Genomic DNA, 16,122 nt, shown 5'->3' with positions numbered 1-16,122 from the left:
AGAAAAACATACTACAGTCCCCATGGCAACTGAAGCAATATTGTATCTGAAAGCTTTTCTCTCACTCTTACTATCTCTTACACACACTCCCTCTGATTTCATCTTTCACTCAGTCTTAGAAGGCACAAAAGCAAAACAAATCAGAAATGCCAGTCACAGTGGGATTACCCCACAGAACTGCCTGTTTGCACTTCCCTCATTCAGTTATTGTGTGTTTAAGAAGAAAGACATGATGAAGGGATAGGGTAGAAAGCGTCTGGATGTGAGGAGTTTGGAGCTTACAATTTCTGGAACAGGGCCAGAGCTTATCAGAGGCTAAGGCCTCCATCGTCACTTTGGAAAGCCTTTCTCCTGCCAGAAAGCTCTCTTCTGCCCAACAGCAGCATGCCTCATGGTTCCCTCCTTTTTCTCTCATTGGCTGATACAACAAAAAGAAGATCTCCTCTGAGTGACATCATTACTCGTTCACTCTCATCAGCAGGCACATGTCAGAACCACATGGTAAACATCCACTGGAGTGAAGCACTGTAATTTGCTCTCAAGTTGAAACTGAGCTATATTTGTTATGCATGCAGTATGTGCCTATCACGGCTCTTCATCAAATTAGTCCTGCAGCTGAGGCCAAATTGAGTTCTTAGAAGGGTTGAGGAAGTTAATGTTGGCAGTTTGTGCTCTCAGGAGGCTTACGGTCCAAACAGGAAACAAACTGTAGACCGTATGCTTCAGAATGCTTCCCAGTGAAGATTTGTTCTGGAAGTATGCATGAGAAAGAAATGTAATGCCAAGCACCTTTAGAGGAACATTTGTTTATGTTTGAAGAATACCAACATTAAGAAAGGTAGCCCAACATTATACATAACAACTGTGTAATCTGTAGAGCACCACGATGGAAATTTTACAGGTAAAAGCTGTAAGTCTGATATAACTCCAGCTTTGCACACCCAGAGACCAGGACTTTTGCCCCTTCTTCTTATATATGTCTAACGTTAAATATGTTTTCCCCTACTACCTATTTGGTGTGTTCTATTTTGCTTAAGCTGAATTATAATCAGCTGGTGTGAAAGTCCCAATGATTTCCTTCCAACCATTGCTTTCTTCTCTCTGCTCTTCTATAAAGGCCTGATTAGCCTTTGACTGTCTGATAGCCTCCCCAGACTGAGGGATGAAGAACTGCAGCCACCCAGAGTTATTATGGACCTGTTGGAAGCTAAAAGCACAACATTTGGAACAAGGACAAAGGTTCACCTTCATGGAGGACAACATGACTTGTCAGATTGGGGTTGACCCTTCCTTCCACTTTGCAATTTTGCAGCATTCTGTGACGACCTGTTTCATATATCCCTCAAAAATAGAATGAAGTACAAAGTTGTTGTGTAAAAAAAATTAAAATTTGGTACTGGATCTTTAAAAACCTTTCTTTTCTTCTTGTCATATTGTTTTGCTGGTACTGTATTGCTCACCAAACAGCCATTGTTGCATCATTAAGATTTATTTGTTAAAATCCAAACAAAAGTCTTTTAGTTTCATGGCCATTAGTGACAAAAATAATTACAGTGAACATACTGTTGATTTCTGTGTGTAGTCAGGGTTTAAAATTGTAAAACCAGCTTAGGGAATGCTGGTAGTTTATGTCATTCTAGGAGCATTTGCCGTTTCAGACATTTTTCAGCTCAGATGACGGGTAATCTAATAACGAGGTGATGCAAAGCACATTGACTGTGTGAATCCATGTGTGTTATTATGACGCTGTTGCCGTGGGGATTTATTGGATAATCACAGAACTATTTTTTCATCTGAGTTTGACCCCTGCAATCCGTCATGTTTATGAAGGACGGAGCAAAGCTGGTGGAGAGGGGAATAATATTGAGTATTAAAGCAGAAGCAGGAGATTTAGCAGATGGGAAACAATGAAATAAATGTGGAGGTGAACCATGAGGCGATGTGTGACCTTTCAGCCATCCCTGTGTGAGTCATGTGACCATAGAGAAAACAGCGGCAGGTCCTGACTTCCTCGTCCATCTCCAATAATTGTGTTACTCTTTGAGTGCATCACTGTCCCATGACTGCTAAACGGTGAAACTGACCACTGTCAGCATGAAAAACAAATCATTGTGCTGTCTAAAAACCTCTGGTAAATACAGAGAAATTCATCTGGAACCATAACACTTCACCTATTTATTGTTTCACATGTTTATAGGAGTCACAACAATAGATGAAAAATGTACAGATTCAACTTGTGCTTTTGTTGCTTTCTTTCCTGCATTTTTATTTTAAGATCATTAAAACTTGCATGAGAAATATTGAACATCAGTTACACATTAAACCTGTGTGAAATACCATGAAGAGAACAGAAAAGAGTTTTTTTTACACATAGAAAGCTGTTTTAGTCTGGCAAAGGAATGCTGAGGTGAGGAGGGGCCTGTTGGTGTGAGCATTTGGGGCTATAAAAGGCTTTTTATTTGTGCTCAGATGCAGTCAAACATCCAGAACCACGGCAGAACCTGCAACCTGCTCCAACCTGCACCTGAGGACCGAACGCAAAGAAAGGTAACCAAAGTTCTTATCTGTTTCTTATGCAGATTCCCTACCAATCTATAAAACAACCTTACTTTTTTTATTTAAGTAAAACATTAATGGCAACACTAAAATCCAAATTTCTGATAAATTAATTTGTTTAGAAAAGGGTTATTTTACCATTATCTCGATACCATTATTGATGTTTTTCATCTAAAAGCAAGATAAATTTAAAAAATCTGATTGAAAAAATGGAAAATAGAGCAGATGCAGCTAAACAAAAACTAAAGGCTAAAGTTAAAACCAATTGCCTTCATAAATTTATCTAATAAGCCATGTTTCCTCACAGACTTCAGGCTAAATCATTAGTGCTTTAAGGTACGATTAAAATACTTCTATTTTCCAAAAATTTGTCTAAACATGCTTTACCTAAATATATATATATATATATATATATATATATATATATATATATATATATATATATATAAATATATATATATATATTCCTCATGATGCCTTAATCATCGGCTCAAAATAATCCTATTCGAGTACAAACAGAATGTATAAGTTCTGGAGAACATTTCTGCTCTCCTATTATTAATGTATTCCGTTTTTAAAAGTCTTTTATCAACCCAATAAAAGCAGAAGATGTGATGAAGGTGTTGACCATAAAGCAAGTATTGGACCTGAGCTAAAAGGCCACTCAGAACATATCTAACTAGCCAGATTACAGTTAAAAATGTAATTTTCAGAGCATCCTGTGGTCGGATAAAACAATAATTCAAGTATTTAAGTAAAGAACACCATTACTTTGGAGGAAAAACAGGGAAAAGTTGCCCGAGGGAGAACATGAAGTACCAGGGTGGTAGATCCCTATTGTTTGGGTGTCTCTGCGAGCAGAAAGGACGTCACAAAGCATGGTATGTGTCAATATTAAGTAAACATCTCAATACATGGGGTGGTTGAGGGACCCTAATTAATACCTGAAATTGAGTTATTTAAGATCCCAATTAAGGTGAGTTAAATAAAGGGAATGTGGAGGAGCGAAACTGAGGGAAGGTAAGCAGACTTATAGAGCAAATTAAACTGAAAAAAGTTCGTCCAAATTCACAGAAATCAAAAAAATAGCAAACAAACTTTACACAAGTGATGAACTGATGGAGTAAAACCGCAATAATGGTGATAAACAGCCGAATAAGGCGACATCATAAAAAAGAACCCCGAAATGATCAAGACATAAATGCAAACCAAACACCCAATAAGCATCATTCTCTTTAGTTTCATACAGTGAATGTAAACACATGGGATAGTTTCAGTAGATGCTTGTTGAAATTAAATGAACTGTAAAATGTCAGATGAGATATTGCTTTAAAAAGCAAAGGATGCAACAACAGCTGAAGAGTTTTGAGTTTAATTGTTTTTTTAGGATCCGTTCTGGTGTAATTAGATTAAAAAAATCAGACATAACACACTCAGGTTTTCTTCTCCTGATTGATTATTCTAAGCTTTATATTTCATGGAACACAAATCATAAATGTCTCTGTGAAAAAATAATGCACATTTATTCCTACTTTAATAACAAACTATGAAAAGGACAACTGTGTTTAGGTTATAGAATCTGCAAATATTCAAAAGACAGCACCTTTAAATCTAAGTCAGAAGGTTTGGTAGGTTTTACTTATCAAATAACCTTTTTTGGGTGGGTTACCATATTTGTTGCTACATTAACTCACAGATTCAAAAACTTCCAGTTATTTCATTGACTTTTTTCTGTGAGAATTTGAAAAAGGTAAACTGAACCCAGATTTGTTCTGACAGGCAGCATGGACGTAAGTAGCACATCAAATTCTCAGATCGCCACACTGGTAAGAATAATACTTTTACCCCTTATGAATATAAATGCTGAAATTTTTGCTTACGTTTGCATCTGCAAGTTGGTTTCCTCCATCCTGTCCACTCTTTCTCTTCCACGTATCTCCCTGCTGGCTCCTGACCCCCCTCACTCACCATCCTCCCCCTCTCTTCCGTCTCAGCATGCTGACGCTCTGTGTGGCAGCTGCCCGTCCTCTGGTTCTGCCCCACAGGCCAGCGGCCTTTGGCCCAACCTACCGCCTTCTGGAGCTGCATTCCCCGCCTGGCCTGGGCAGCCAACCCAGCCAGTGCCATGCTGGACCGGCCAACCAAACACGGCCTGCTGGCCTGCTTCACAACCAGCACCAGTTTCTGTTCCAGCTCCGATTTCAGTTTCGGCACCGAATCAAGTTATAACACCACCAGCACCAACCGCAGTGCCTGTACAAGCTCCATCATTTCAGCAGCCCTGTCAGCCATGCTGGCCAGCCCCTCAGTACCAGCCGATCCAGCAACCAGCTCCCATTCAAACTCAGGTTCCAGCCGTAGCTCCTGCTGTTGCCCCTGCGGCCACCATCCATCCGAGTGTACCAGGATGGCCAGCTCACCCTGGTTGGCCTTATAACCCGGGACAGTCAGGATGGCCTGGACAGAACCCATCTATGATGCCTCTACACTGGCTTCCCCCCACATCCGGACCTATGGTCAGTACTAAAGAACCCAAAGATAAATCTGCAATACAATGGTGTTGCTGTGCTTTAATTAAGGTATATGTTACCTCCCTCTCTCCATGCAGAGTGTGCCGTACAACTTAAACCTGGCTCGAGGAGTATATGACAAAATGATGATGACGATCCTAGGTCACATCAAACCAAACGCTAAAATGTGAGCCTCATAGATGCATTCACAGCTCTTATTTTAACATGTCCTTTTCATTGGGATTTTATGGAACAGACCAACACAACCACCTGAAGATAGTCATGGATGTCTCTCTTAAGGCTGTTTAAGGTTAACCATTCCTTGTCTTTATTTGGGTCAGAGAATTACCCTGAAAATCAGTTTCAATTTCCTCCCACAGATTAAGTTAAGTTTAATATGTTAACCTAGAAACTCAAGCTTGGCTTTATCTATTTGATCGGACTTAATAATAATGAAATGTCTTAAAAAAGTAGCACATCAAACACACAGTGCTCCTTCTCTCCTTTTGAGAGTGTATCTTTATGCTTGTCCAGTCAAAAGAGATGAGGACGTAGCTCAGTTAAGTTAAAGACGATGAGTGAAGACTGTTCAGCCACAGAAAATTGTTGTGCAAATATAGGTATTCGCACAAAAACACCCAAGGCTTCTTGGGTGTTGTTGAAACTATTTTTAGTTATCTTCTCTACATGGTTGCAGACTGCTGCTCTTTTTGCCAGCATTAAATACCAAATGCTGCCCTCTGTTTTGGCAACCCTGGACCTCTCATATGATTGGCTCAGACACCAGAAAGTAAACACGGGATACAAGCTACACCAAAGTAGATCTGGGCCGTAACTCTTGGGTTGAATGGAGAAAAACACAGAGAATGGTATTTTCATCCCAGGTGATAAATAAGGATTATTTAGGTTGATCCTACAGTATATTTATATCTTGCTGCTCCTTTATATCCTAGTTTTGCTTTGCTTAGAGGCAATTCAAATTGTTCAATTTTCATAAATTTGACAAAACCATTGTTAACCCTTTATAGTGCACTCAGTTACATACTTTAAAAATATAAATTTCAAGCCAATAGTGTTATTGGAATCCAGGACAAGACATTATTAGCTTTGTAACATTCAAAAAATATGGATATTTTGTAAAAAAAAAAAAAAAAACTAATAATAAAAAAAAATAATAATAATGTCAATGTAATAACAAGAAACGCCAACTTGCCCGAATATATTAAGAAAAATAACAAAAGGGCTTCTATAAGAAATTCATGAAACATACTCTGAGAGTGAAATAGACACTTATTTTGGTACAACATAACCTTAGAGGCATTAATGTTTATACTGGCACTTACATTTTTTTGTTAAAAACCTAAATATCAAGGTTTATTAGGCTTATTAACTGTTTAACTTTACTTTTTAACTTTTCAATTAGCCTTTTATCTTTTTTTTTCTTGACTTGTTACCCTTTTTTTCAACTTAATTTACAGTAGGTAATATTATTTTATTTAAGGGCTCATCTAATTGGTCAAATGCCAAAATAAGATTTGGGGGTGGACATTTGTAAGGAGTATGCAAGTGATGAAAAACTGTAATTTGCCGTATAAAGGGTTTACAGACATACTAAGAGAAGAGAAAAAATTATCCTGAGTAGTAACTCTTCTTTTTGCTACTTCAGCTATGTTTTAGCAATTTATTGCTATAATTTCTTATTTTAATGTTAAGCAATATGTCAGTTCAAAAAAATGTATTTAACAAGTTTTAAGGATTCTAGCAAGCAACTTTCTGCCTACCCCTTTGGCAGATCTACGATAGTTAAAAATGAGAAGATTTGATCATATTCAAGAAAATTTAACTTCTTAATACTGTTTTTCCAATGAGGGAAGTAAAAAAGAAACACATGCCTACACCATTATGGGTCGGGGGATTCCCATCTCCAATTCTGGCCTTTTATTTCTAAAATCAATCATTTGTCTTCTTAAGATCTGTGTTGATCAGTCACATTAAATCCCAACTTAAGACCTAAAGGCATTTGCAGCTGACATGACACCAAATGCCATGCAGGATAGTTAGTACAGGAGTTTATGCAGAAAATAAAAGGATAAAATATAAGCAGCCTGGTTCCCCTTAGGTTCACTGTGAACTTCCTGAGAGGCAATGACATCGCCTTGCACATCAACCCACGCTTTGACGAGGGGGGCAAGCAGGTGGTGGTCCGGAACAGCAAAGTGGGTGATCGCTGGGGCCCAGAAGAGAGGGACCTAAAGGGACCCTTCCCTTTCGCTGCTGGGAGCCCTTTTGAGGTAAGACAACCAGTAAGACCGACACAAGGATTTAAGACCTAAGTGAAATACATTAATTTGTTCTCACTCCTCTAAAAGGGTTACAATAAAAAACAAAGACACTCCTGGCATCTCTTTAGCAGCCAGCAAATATTGCAAAAATTTAATACCTACTGTTGCAATAGGCAGTCAGTGCCACTGACTCTAGGTTACTTTCTCATGGTTAATGTCAGGCTAACATTTGGAAAAGGTTGAGAAGTCGTTTGTGCAGCCGGATCCTAGATAAGAGTGCTGCTTTACTGCAGGGAGACTGTTGGAGGTCAGTGGGGTCTCCTGTTGTCTAACATCAATGATTATTACATGTAACAACCAAAAGGTGTTTAATATGGGGAGCTGAGTCCAGCAGTCCTTCTGCCTGCATGAATAGAAGAAAGTGGGGCAGAACCTATAGGGGTCTGACTAAAGCAGTGACTGGGATTTTTCAGATGCTTTGCTCCTAAATCAGCAGCAGATTTCATAAAAAGGCAGTTTAGCAAAAAGTGTTGTTGTGTGTTTTCCCAGATGAAGATCCTGTGCACTCCTGAGACCTTCAGGGTGGCGGTGAACAACATCCCGCAGTTTGAGTTCCGTCACCGCGTCAGAGAGCTGAACCAGATCGCCCGGATCAACATCCTGCATGACGTCGTCCTCACTTATGTCAATGTGGAGACGCTTCCCTAAGGAAGGAACAAACTCCAACAGATTTTCTATTCAATTCGATTGACTGGAACAAATATATGCTCAATTATAATTTTCTTTCCTTTTGTTTTTTTTGCTTTGTTTTATTTCACACTTGAGAAACATTTTATTTAATCTAAGTTAAAAATATATATGAATGACTAAACCAGTCTGTATGAACTAATAGAATTATTGCTTTTCCAATTCAAAAATGTAAGGAATACCGTGATGTTATTCCACTTTTTTTTTCTTCTTTTTACAAAGTACTACAACATTAGTATTTATTTAAATGAAAACAAATGTTTTACTTAATAGGATTATCAGATTTTGTTGCTTTAAGCTTGGATATATTAAGCTATAATTTAATAGCACCAGCATAATGACAAACAGCTAAATAACTAAGCATTTTATCTTATATTTCTGATTCCACTAGTGTTCTTTTATGTATGTAATACATTGAACAAATAAATCAGAATGTGCACATATTCAATATTGTTAACTGTTTTTCCATAATGCATTAACAATGAAATATTACATATATCTTCAATAAAGCTACCATAGACAGGATCTCCAGTCTATATGAAATGAAACATTTATGGCATCTTTAGTTTTCTGTCTGAAGAGCTTAGTTGTCTACGTTATTCTTTCAATTAAATAAAAAATCATAAAAAGCTTTATTGAAGTAAACATGCTTAACTAAGGTGTTCAATGCAGTTTTATTGTTCTTAAATAAAAATCTGATTAAGAAGTTGTTTTAATTTTTTAAGTTCATTTATTTATTGGCAACTTGAAACTGTACACAGATTAACACAAGATCTTTTGGAGAAAAAAATTTCAGAGCATATAAAACGGAAACCAAAGTATAAATAGGATATAGGTGAACGATAGTAGACAATAAAAAGTACAAACTGCATAGAGAACAGAACGATTCTATAATAAAGAACCTGTTGGCACAGACATGACCTAGAAATGTAGAAACGTTATCAAAATTATCATAAAATCATTACCATTCTGACCAAATTATTGTAACTCTGAAATCACAAAAAATAACACTTGTGTATATAAAGAAAGGCAAGATTATTAGAGTCTAGCAGAAACCCCATAATTAGCCTAATAAATATGTACATAGCCCTACAGTTTCCCTAACATTCTAGTGTGCTTTGCAAGTTGAAATGCTTTATATTTACCCTCCATAAAAAGATAAGTCTGTCAGCTTTGATTTAAAATGTTAACGATATAAACAGAAAACAATAACAGCATAAAAAGTTAATCAACTTGTCCGAAGTCCATTTCAACTAAAAACCATTTCAGAGTCTCATTCTCATGTTCTCTAAAGGGGATTGTTAGCATGTGCATGAAATGTTTAGTGCAAATAGAAATGGTGCAGTTCACAGTGCTAAAGCTTCTCCGCATGTCAGAATATCAATCAGGTCTTAGTGTCCAACCTCCTCTCCACAGATTTCACAAGCAGCTCAGTGTACTGCTCCAGCAGAGCCAGAGCTTTGTCTCCATCGCAGTTTAACACTGGGGCCGCTTGGGGCCCCTCGCTCTTTGAGCTACTAAGAGGCAGCGAATGCAGCTCCGCCTTAACCCTGAACAGAGCTTCAGACAGGAAGCTCTTCATCTCCTCTTGGTCTTCACTCTGTGGTTGGTCGTCTTTAAGTAACTGTGGTAAAAACACAGAGTAAGCATTAGATGTAGAATAGGATGGATATGGATATGCAGCCTGAGGGATGAGATGAACTGAACCATATAAGATATCTAATTAAACCAGGCATGGTTAAAGACACTAACTTTTCTAAATTTATAGCAACAGTTTTCAAAGTGGCTAAAAAATACATACATCTTTTAAGTGGGAAAATGGTTTGGGAATGCTTCAACTTCACAAAAAAGTCTTTAATCTCTTTCTTTGTTGCCACTTTGGCTCCTCTTATCATATCATCTTACAGAGACTAAACAGTCAAGACACAAAAAGGATCCCTTGTATGAGGAGGAAATTATGTGAACTAAAATCTGAGAGACGAGAATGGAGAATGGAGTTAGAGAAGAAGGCAAATGGTAACTCTGGAGGAGCTTCAGCGATTCATAACTTGAAGGAGAAGTCATTGTTGAAGGACAGCCACTAAAGTCCAGTGTAGAGTTTGCCACGAGCTATGTACCTAAAAATTACCTCTTCCTCTGTGAGGAAGAGGTAATGGAAAAAATCCTGCTAAGCATCACTGAAGAACCTGTCCCTGACAAGAACCATGCAGGGTGCCGTCTCAGCAGGCAATACTCCCTTCTAGTTTCTCTATCATATATATCCAACAAACAGTGAGCCTGGGCCTCATAAGTACTAAAACAGTATGCTTAGACTGAAACCAGAGACGGGCCGCTCTGAATTCTTTTTCTCAAATGAAAAAATGGATTAAAACCAGAAGGTTAAATCCACTGGGAGTTAGTCATGCTTGTAATGTAGCAGTGATATTAGCTGGTGTATTATAGCACTCTGAATAATCTTAGTTGGAGCCATGAAAGGGATCCATCTAATCCTATAAACAGGCAGTTATGGTCATTTAATCTGGATCAGGTGCCCCTAAACATTTCAGCCTGTGGACCTCAAAATAACACTAAACGCCCTTTTAACAACCATTAATCATTAATTTAACCTACATTTTACAAATGTGTGACTTTTTAAATTATTTGATATAAAACATATATATATATATTTGGTTATTTACTTGTATCATTTTAAATGAATATTTATCGTTAAATACTAAATTTAATTGGTTAAATCACGATTTAATGTACGCCTAATTATTCAAATACTATCTAATCGTCTCATGGGACATTTGATCATCCATACACCTAATGGTCACTGTGAAAATCATTCCCCCCTTTGCTGCCTCAGTACTCCCCATATTTGACAGTGAAAGATCTTCTGGGGTAGTTATTGCAATTAATTCATCATATCAGAATCATCAAATGGCACTAGACTTTTGCAAATAATGTGTTAAAGTGAATTAGCCAAGGGCCAATCTCTCAGCTTCTATTGCCTAAAGTTGAAAATTAAAGTCCCTTCTTACTAATCACATGCAATTCAAACTCACTCACCGCAGTGTACAGAACAATCGTTTCCCTCAAACTCTGGTGAAGATCGTTGACGGCTTGCCTGCAAGTCTCAGGGGTGACTGAATGATCTGCAGCGAGGAGATGGAGAGAACAGCTTTCACGTTTATCACAGGGTGCTGCAAATCAGAGCGTGCAGATACACAGATACAGTACAGCATGTTGACTGTGGTAGCCCCAAAGCAGAGAAAACATTATGTCTGAAGAGCATTAAAGAGAAGAAGTAGCTGTGGGAGCCGTGAAATGGAGAGAAAATTTATTTCACACCCTATATCTTCCAGCAGGACAGTTATCACTTGAAGTTGTTTTTCAGTTTTACTGTTTTCTAAACAAAATGAAGCAAAGCAGCCATATTTGCACTGCAGGAACATTTAGCTACAATCTTAACATCTGTGTAAAAGTGTCTCAACTACTTGTATGTACTTCTTTATATGGTTACAGGGAGAAGAATTATCTCAAGCAGGCATACAGATCTAATCATTTCAGATGGAAACAAAGTGTTATTAATAAAGGAAAAAAGGCACATAGAGCCTGCATGGATTAAGAGGTCAAACCTGTCTGTTGGCCCAAAATCCGGTCTTCTTCTGACACCAGAGGGCGCTCTTTAGCCGCTGCACCTCCCTCCGTAACACTGGGAATAAATTGTGAAAATGTCTTAATTACAGATAAAATGTTCTTCCTATAGCTGGAAGCTTAACATCCTAGAAAAGCCTAAAAGTAGTTTGAAAAAGGATTTTTCTCCCTCATTGTGTTACTTTACAGCCACAAACTTCATTATATTTTATTGGGTTTATATGTGACAGACCATCAATGTAGAACATAACAGTAAAATATAAGGAAATTGTAGTTTTCATCCAGCATCAAATCAAATATTAATCTTAAAACAGTTTAATTGATCTTCATTTCTACCGTTTTCTTCTGACACCACCAAATAAAATCCCTGGCATCCAGTTGATGAAAAAGTTGAATAATCATTGAATAGAGTTGTGCAGTTTTTAGTGTTTAGTGTTTTTAGTGTTAGCACAAAACTAGCTGCTCCATGAAGGTTTATCAGGAGAAATTAGCTGAAAAAAACAGTATAATAGACAGCAAAGATTAAGACGATTTAGGCAGTCAACTTCATTTTTATTTTATTTGGTGGCATTGGATGCATTTGTTGATATTTACAACAGATATGCAAAGAGAGATGTGCAAAACCTCCAAATGCCAGAAATTAAGCTCCGGGTGGAGTCTGCAGATGAGGAGCCTGCTCCACAGTGGCACTAAGTTTAAGGCTATATATTTTTTTTATTTTGCACAGCAAAAAGAGGAAAAGATAATCTGGGAATACCTCTCTTTTTTTGGCCTAGATGGAAAAACATTATTTTTGTTTAGCTGGGAATAAGAGGCTAGTCAGACTAACTGGGAAGATGGATAGAGTTAAACACAGGATTTGTTCTATAAGAGAATCTGGTTCAAATCAAGGTATACAAACTTTTTTAGATTCTGGAACACCCTTTTGGGGGGGGTTTGCATGTCAAAGTTATGCACTAGCCTGCTTGTCACTATCAAAGGAAATCACCGAACACACACGTAAGTTTTCAGCTGTAATATAACACAATGTGAAAAAGTTAAAGAAGACAATATATACCAAAGGATGTGCTTCTCTAAAATCTACTTTACCTCTCAGGAAAGGTGTCTCTCTTCTGCTTTACTGGCAGTGAACTCGGCAGCGAAGGATCCAGACTTAAAGAGAGCTGTCTGCATCGTGCTGAAAACAGGAGAGATGTGGACATCTTGTTAGATGTGGAGCTCCTCAGCCGTGTATCAGTGTGTAGCTACGGGTGTGTGCTTCTCTCATTGTCTGACCTTGTGTTTTATCAGGGGACGGTGAAACAGCACAGCAAATATCCGCAGTAGAGACAGAAGCCCTGAGACCAGGGATCGGCTTCACGTCGAGGATCAGGCTGCGCCGAGGGCTCAGAGGCTGCTTCGGGAGCGGGATACGGGAAGGCTGAGTGCTCTGGGTCAAAAGGGCTCCTGTTTGACGATGCTGAGCCAGAGAGGAGCTTTTTGAGAGAGCTCTCAACGAAAGGGACGATTCAGATGAGTCGGAGGATGGGAGAGGGATGCCAGATGATGAAGAGAGGCGGCTAGACTCCACCTCCAGCTCCCACGGAGACCTCCTACCTTCAGGGAAGCACGGGGAGCAGGACTGTAGACTGTCTCTTGGAGAGGTGGATCGGCTGCGTTTGGCCTTTGAGCTAGCTGTGGGGTTCATGTAGGAGTGCTGGGGCTTTAGTTTGGGGCTCTCCCAGGCTGGGGGTGAGGGTGGGGTGTGTGGTGATCCAGAGGAGGGGGAAGAGAAGTAAAAGGAAGGATTGGTGGCGCTATTAGTCAAAAGCAGCTGCTGAGGTCTCTTCTGCAGCTCCCTTTGGACACCAGAGGGCACAGGGGAGCGTGCAGCTGGAAAAGAAACGAAGATAATATGATATAGTACATTTATATAGTTTTTCTACATATAAAAAATTATCTCAATTTTTTTATATGGATGTGAATTTTTAAACTGAAATATTAAGCATGAGTAAGGTGAATTCTGCTAAAAGATCAATCAGATAAAGATACCAAACATGGCAAACTGGTTTAAACATTAAACGTCACAGCACAGTAACAGGATCGGATAAAGAAGAAAAACTTACAGGATGCATATAGGTTCTGTGCAGAGAACGACTTCTGGAAAGCAGCTGGTATATCCAGCATGGAGGAGGTCGCTGATGTGGGGGTCGACTTCCTCCATTCAGGGGACCACGAGGTCTTTTTCTTCAGTGGACGAAGTTTAGGAGGGGGACTTTTCTCAGGAGGCCTGCTGAGATCACACACGGCATCTTTTAATGAAAAGAAATAAAATGCTTGTACAAACCCTACATTTAATTGTAAAGTTTCCAGGTGAGGCTCTTAATATTCCTGTCTCGGTTTGAAACATTTCTCTGACTAGAAGTCTGAGTTTTCTCATTACCTCTCAGGTCTGATGGGGGACGCGGGGATCCTGTCTTCCATCTTTCTCCTCTCGTCCATCAAGGGACGAACTTTCGACACCAGTGGCTCAGCAGATTTGTGTCCTTGTCCTGATTCAGTCACTCTGGCAAATGGAGCTACTGGTCTACACAGAAGAGAAGTGATTGCAGAGTGACAAAAAAGAAGAAAACATTTATTTTCCTTGTGCGTGTTTTGGTAGGAAGGCTGACTTTATCAAGCTGTGGCACAGGAATAGAATTAAAGCCACAACATGGAAATCGGTGAGATTTAGAGATTTGCACAGAGGTGCTTCTTGTGCAACTTCTAGAAATATTAGTTTCTCTTTTACTGACAGTCCAAGATAAATGAATACTTTAAATTCCTCTATTTAATAACCAGGTTTAAAAAGTTGACTCTTAAACAAGTTCCCTGTTGCATTTCTGCATTTGCACTCAGTGGCTCCCCTCCGTCTAACCCCTAAAACCAATGTAAAAATCCTCTTCTGTATTTTGATTGGTGGAGCAACTTTAACGAAAGATTAGCCAGTTTTATCATGTTACCAACTTACCATACATCTGCAGTGTCATTTATATGGAATTTACAACATAGAGATGCAGAAAGTTTTAAGCCTAACTCCAAAATGGAAGGAAAAGGATATATGTTTTTTTCTTTTTATTAACAAATGGACATCTAAAAGTTGTGGTGTGTCTTTTCATCATCTTTTATTTTTAGATAAATTCCAAACAAGAACGTAATTAAACAGTTCTGTGAAAGCCTTAAAGTTAGTTAGAGAACGCAGGAAAAAGAAGTTTCAAACATTTGGGGTTTTTCATTTTTCTGGCATAAATGCACTGCAGATAACTCTAAACAGATCATCCCTACAGTGAAGCACGGTGGTGGCGTCATGCTGCAGGGACATGGAATCCTTTAAGTGCCAATCAAGGTTTATAGAGTTTTGAAATGTTGATTAATTTTTCTTTTTATTTAGTTTGACTTCTGATTATCATCCCTATTTTATTTTTAATTCCTTTTTTAGTATTTGTCAGAAAACTTAGTTTATTTTTTTTAATGCTTAGTTTCAAATAGGTTTTTAGTAGTCTTAGATATAGTTTTATTATTTTATATAATATGACTCACAAAAAAATAGATATAAAATCCCATTAGAAAAAGAAGGACCTAACTGCCGTACCTGCCATTTACTGGCGTAGAAAAAAGCAACCAGAAACTAAACCTCATATTAACGCATTAAAATAAAGAAATCAATATTCTTATTAAATTCAGTTTGTTTTAAAGGTATAGTGGAGGATTTTTGCGAATTTCTGAAAAGAATTGCCCTCTTCACTTAAAAAAAAAATGCACATGAACAACCCAACCCTGTATGCCTATTAAATGCATGTGAGAGCATGCAAAAACCCATTCCTCCTCATGCATGTTTGCATCGCTCATATAAGCTTACTTTCCAAAAGACGATTTGCAATTTTTCCACTATGTCAGACTCACCACCGGTTAGTGAAAATGAAGAGGAGCACGTAGGACGGCCTTATTACCAGAATGATTGACACTTAGGAGGACCACTTATTTTGATGATCCACCCTTAAAAAGACAATCCTCCACTATTCCTTTAATTTGTTTTGTAAACTCCTGTTACAGTTTCAGTTTTTGTTTAGGTCTAGATTTTGTTTTTGTCTTTTTCAGTCAACCAAAACGCTTTTTGATTCTAGTTTTTGTTATTTCCTTAGTTTAAGTGAACAATAATAAAACTTGGTGCTGAAGGGAACATGGATTTAGCTTAGATGCAGAACAACCCTGCAAGAAGATCTAACAGAAGCTGCAAAAGACTTGAATCTGGGGCTGAAATCTCCATTTCAGCAGAATATTAAGGTGTTAGAATTATTCAGTCGAGATCTAAATCCTAATTAGAATCTGAACAAGATTTAAAAGTTGCTGTTCACAGATATACACTGAAT

General features: G+C 38.2%; 2 protein-coding genes across 3 annotated transcripts in view; one reads left to right on the top strand and one right to left on the bottom strand.

Annotated features, from left to right (window-relative positions):
- The first annotated feature begins 2,466 nt into the window (after positions 1–2,466).
- On the top strand, positions 2,467–8,743 carry LOC107097439 (galectin-3-like). Of its 2 annotated transcripts, XM_015394595.1 has the most exons (7): positions 2,467–2,547; positions 4,336–4,382; positions 4,551–5,072; positions 5,165–5,253; positions 7,186–7,357; positions 7,570–7,655; positions 7,898–8,028. In XM_015394595.1, exons 2-7 carry the CDS (start codon positions 4,341–4,343, stop codon positions 7,899–7,901), a joined length of 915 nt encoding a protein of 304 aa, XP_015250081.1. In that variant the 5' UTR covers positions 2,467–2,547; positions 4,336–4,340; the 3' UTR covers positions 7,902–8,028. The 2 variants fall into 2 exon arrangements, with proteins under 2 accessions (XP_015250081.1, XP_015250075.1); XM_015394589.1 differs by lacking the exon at positions 7,570–7,655 and having other exon boundaries at positions 7,898–8,743.
- A 97-nt stretch (positions 8,744–8,840) lies between these two features.
- The window catches only part of LOC107097390 (mitogen-activated protein kinase-binding protein 1-like), a 29,105-nt gene continuing 21,823 nt past the window's right edge, over positions 8,841–16,122 (bottom strand). Inside the window, exons 27-33 of the mRNA XM_015394526.1 lie at positions 14,157–14,300; positions 13,840–14,006; positions 13,010–13,606; positions 12,824–12,911; positions 11,716–11,792; positions 11,147–11,232; positions 8,841–9,719 (exon numbers count right to left, since the gene is read on the bottom strand). Coding sequence (XP_015250012.1) covers positions 9,480–9,719; positions 11,147–11,232; positions 11,716–11,792; positions 12,824–12,911; positions 13,010–13,606; positions 13,840–14,006; positions 14,157–14,300 — 1,399 coding nt within the window. The 3' untranslated portion in view covers positions 8,841–9,479. The remainder of the gene's footprint in view (positions 9,720–11,146; positions 11,233–11,715; positions 11,793–12,823; positions 12,912–13,009; positions 13,607–13,839; positions 14,007–14,156; positions 14,301–16,122) is intronic.

The sequence above is a fragment of the Cyprinodon variegatus genome, unplaced genomic scaffold (genome assembly GCF_000732505.1).
Source record: "Cyprinodon variegatus isolate N-32 unplaced genomic scaffold, C_variegatus-1.0 Scaffold25, whole genome shotgun sequence".
In the NCBI taxonomy this organism is placed as follows: domain Eukaryota; kingdom Metazoa; phylum Chordata; class Actinopteri; order Cyprinodontiformes; family Cyprinodontidae; genus Cyprinodon; species Cyprinodon variegatus.
The sequence above is the reverse complement of the archived record's forward strand: the minus strand, read 5'-3'. Positions and strand labels throughout refer to the sequence as shown.

Bases quoted from the DNA above. Each gene is read 5' to 3' on its own strand.
- LOC107097439 (XM_015394589.1), top strand. From the start codon at position 4,341: ATGGACGTAAGTAGCACATCAAATTCTCAGATCGCCACACTG. The intron at 5,073-5,164 runs GTCAGTACTAAA...CTCTCCATGCAG, and splicing joins CCCCCACATCCGGACCTATG to AGTGTGCCGTACAACTTAAA. The intron at 5,254-7,185 runs GTGAGCCTCATA...GGTTCCCCTTAG, and splicing joins ATCAAACCAAACGCTAAAAT to GTTCACTGTGAACTTCCTGA.